A 4,280-nucleotide genomic window follows, 5' to 3' on the forward strand; every position below is an offset into this window, starting at 1 on the left:
GTTGGTATTCGCCACGTTATTGGAAATTTTTATTTCAAATTTCACGTAAATGGTTTATAACATTCCCTGCAAGTTCGTCGTTCAAAACTGGTGCCGAATCAATGTTTTAGAGCCTCCCATCAGAGCCATTAATAATAATAATATTAATAATTGACCGCAAATATAGAAATAATATCTAATAATATTAATAATTTTAAAAAATACTTAGACCTATTCATTGGAGCTAAAAACTAATTTATTTTAGTTCTCAAATATGTATATTCTTTATGTTGATTTATTAATTAAATTTTCACTACAGGGTATTTTACAGCATTTATTTATTTATTATTAATTTTTTTTCTTGTATTTTATAATTGAGGGCTATTTTTTATTTCTTGATTCAATTCTTGCTTATACAGTATTTAAATATTTGAAGATTAAAAAAAAAATATCATTTCTATTACCGAATTTTTCATTGGGGCCATTTTTACCTACCTGTCTTATGGGGCCATTTTTACCGGGGTCATTTTTTCCGGGGCCATTTTTTTTTATTCAGATAAAGTGTAATGCGTTCTCCGGGAGATGGAATGCGCACCGTCGAGTTTCGGCATTGGTCACGCATCGTCAGGAATTCCTGGCAATGGCGTGAACGGTGTCGAGCGCGGTGGCGTGTATTTCATTTCTTGGGATGCGTATTATAATTTATTTTCGTTATTGGTTAAGTAAAAAATTCAAAATACTGATAGGGGGCCTAAATTATAAATTAGACAGTGTATTAGTTAAGTAAGAAATTTCTATAACAAGACAAAAATGTACATATGTTATTATTACTCTTATATTGTGAATTATTGTTGCACATCTCTTTAGCGACTGTGCCTCTGTTACAAAAGGGAAACAATAAAGTTATTATAATTACTGGCCTTGCAGAAGATTTCTTAATGAGAATGTAGACAATAGCTTCGATGTCACACCGGAGTAAAATCCTACGACTGTGAAGAGTATTTCCCCACAATTCTAATCCTAGTACAATTGGGTTTTATGTGCTACCGTGTGACGTTTGTTAAAGTAAAATTGGAATTTATAATATTAGAGTCAATATCTTCATATTTTTGCTTTAGTATAAACAAAGAGTTTGGCTTTCGATGGTCTCACTTTAAAGGACTACATTTATTTCCACCATATTACGACCACTAATTCCATAATTGCTACAGGAATAAAATTAATTGAGGCAGGCTTTTTGTAAAACATTAATTCACGATAGATGTTCCCCTGGTTGTTTCTTTACTACGGACTGCTGTCTGATTTACCACATTGCAAGAGATTGCGTCTGAGTTAATATCGGCTAAGGTAAATCTCCAAGAAGACATAATATAGGACTGCATTAAGAGAAGATGTAGGGCTACACAATGAAAGAAATTAAAATAATGACAGTAGGCCTAGTGTGATGTGTTTTTTACTTATTTAGTCCTATTTTATGTTTCATTTAAAGACTTAGTGACAATAAACGCTGATTATACGTTTTCGGTGACTAAGTCAGAATGGGATAACGTACCATGTAGTCTTGTTACGATTGACGACATGTCCGAGCAAAATGAAATAGCCAATGCACCGGATAACAACGACGACATGTGGATTGGGCTTCATAAGGTAAGTGCATATTTTTTGCTAAAACAGTGTTCGCACTGGATTCATTTTGACTGGTTTACTTTTCAATTTCAAATAATTAATTTCTATTTATCAAAAATTTAAATAACCAGTATAAATAGTCAATAAGTAGGCCTAAGACTTGTTAATGGTTGGAATACCTTTTCCAACCATTAACATCTAATCGTTGTTAATGGTTGGAAAAGGTATTCCAACCATTAACAACGATTAGATGTGGGATTGGGCTTATATATAGGTGTTTTTTTATTACTAAGCCTCATCGGAATTAATCAATTTTACTAACAACAGTAAGCCTATTAAGTTTCATCATAATACAATATAAGATTATTGATTCTCTGAATAATTATCAGTAACACATCGACTAACATTTGTTTAAGGTAGCGAACTCACCAGAATTTACCTGGATAGATAATACAGCACGGAATTACAAAAATTTCCAGCCAAGTGACCGACCCAGTATTAGTGACCGTAAGACTTTATGGTTTTTATTATCTGTTAAATTGTGGATAGACTACGGTACGTTATACGGTATATGTACACCAAGTCAAAAAAAAAGATAATATACAAATCTCCATCTAATTAAAGACCACTTTTGGTTTTTCGCTACTTTGGTCTCTAAATAGAATAACAAAAGATAAGACATTTGTTAATTTAGGACGACAGAAAAGTGGTGTTTAATTGTAGGTGATCTTTAATTGGAGGGGTCTTTAATTATAGGGAGATTTGTACGGTTAATTGTACTGTACTGATAATCATTCAACCAGATTCAACGTATTTGTGAGCTTTTCATCATTTTTTTCTGTATGTAGGCTTATACGCGGAAAGACTCAATGATAAAATATTTATATATTATTTATATATTCTAATGTCAGCCATCTTTATCTCTCTTATATTGATAACATCTTTATTGCATGCTAACTGGACCTGATGTACGTGCACCCATCATCTACAGGTAAATGTGTTTACATGAGAGGAGGAAATAACAACAAATGGCAATCGGAGGACTGTAATACTCGTTTGAAATACATCTGCGAAACACGTAAGATAATTCAGAGTTACACATTTTGCTACTAACATATTGATTAACTAATCTATGCCAATTTTCAGCATTTAAGGCTGAAAATCTTAATAATTCATTGGTGACAATCATCAGGCATGAAAGACTAACAGTAATTTGGAATGCTTACTAGAGCCTTTGGCCGTACTGTATTGTTCACAAATTACATGATGGGAGGCACAACTTTTCAAAAATAGCTAGCTATTGACCACGGTTGTAGTACGGTCAACAGTTCAAGTTTTTGTTAATGTAATCCAGAATCTAGAATTTGATTCTAACAATAGTGGTATAAGTATATTCATTTCACTTAGTGGTTAGTAGAAAACCACTACTAACCACTAACACTATCACCACTACCACCCAGTGACGGCTCCAGTGGGGGGCAGGGGTATTTCCCCAGATAATTTTCTTGCTCCCACCCCAGGTTTTCCCGTAAAAAATGATATGTATTTTCTTTAGTAGAGATTATCTATCTGAAAATCGATAGAATAAGCGTCGGAACCCCCTAAATTTGTCATGTTTTTCGGGGGTTCGCCCACTGGACCACTGTCAAGATATTTTGACCGACGCCCGACCACGCCCACTCCTGGCCACCTCAGCATATTGCCGCCCCTATGTGTCCATCACATGCGCCACACTTATCGTAAATATTTTATTCCTAGCTCTATCCATCATTTTAACAAACTCACAATTTGTAAGTAAGCTAAAATCTGTCTCTTATACACATCTAGATGTGTATAAGAGACAGGTCTTAGACAGAGTATTAATTGAAGTCCACTTTTATATTCTGACAAAATAAGGTTAAGGCCTTTAAATCATTGAAATCTGTTTTTTTTTTGTGACCGTATAAAATGTTGATAAATTATGTGCAATTTCAATGAGTATTACTTATTATTTTTAGATTTATTTGATAGTGTCTTTAAAGTGACTACCCTAAGGAAAGCTAGGAAAAGGTAGGCGTTAACATGAACGACGCCAACTAAAGGGGAAAATTAATTCAAGTTATTTAAGTAGGCCTGTTTTGGTATGAGCAACTATGTACCGTACTTATGTATGTATGTATTTAACGGGCGTATCCAGGATATTCAAATCATAGCTACTATATGTGCAAATTGCCGAGGTAAGTTCCTGTCCATTAAACATGGCCCACTTTAATGAAACCAATTCAATAATCTTGATACCATTGCGAAACGTCGCTACTTTGGTTTACGATTTAGTCATAGGATGTTCCTCACATCCGACGCCACATAACAAGACACATATGACTATAGGATCAAGACCTATAGATCGATACTTGGAATCGATGGCAGTGGCGTATATTGAGTGGTGCGCGGGTTCCCCCTCCCCGTAAAAGAAAATCACACTCAAGTAGTTAGAAATCACTTTAAATTACCTCACCCTTTAAAGCTCTCCTCATTTGACCTTCGCCCCCGCCATCATTTCACCCCCTCCATTTCAAAACTCGGATACGCCACTGTCTAATCGCAGTATACTAAAGGTACTAAATATTTCAAATGTAGGCCTAAATATTTAAATGTAAAACTAACATTATGCACCGGATACAGTATTACGGTTATAC

At 34.4% G+C, this 4,280-nt stretch overlaps 1 protein-coding gene across 1 annotated transcript in view; it reads left to right on the forward strand.

Annotated features, from left to right (window-relative positions):
• Positions 1 to 2,718, forward strand: part of LOC117107285 (C-type lectin domain family 17, member A-like) — a 4,786-nt gene extending 2,068 nt beyond the window's left edge. Inside the window, exons 2-4 of the mRNA XM_033248917.1 lie at positions 1,469 to 1,626; positions 2,022 to 2,112; positions 2,597 to 2,718. Coding sequence (XP_033104808.1) covers positions 1,469 to 1,626; positions 2,022 to 2,112; positions 2,597 to 2,718 — 371 coding nt within the window. The remainder of the gene's footprint in view (positions 1 to 1,468; positions 1,627 to 2,021; positions 2,113 to 2,596) is intronic.
• Positions 2,719 to 4,280: the final 1,562 nt, after the last annotated feature.

Source organism: Anneissia japonica, unplaced genomic scaffold, assembly GCF_011630105.1.
Source record: "Anneissia japonica isolate Jap-2015-1 unplaced genomic scaffold, ASM1163010v1 scaffold211_len1577895_cov191, whole genome shotgun sequence".
Classification (NCBI taxonomy): Eukaryota; Metazoa; Echinodermata; class Crinoidea; order Comatulida; family Comatulidae; genus Anneissia; species Anneissia japonica.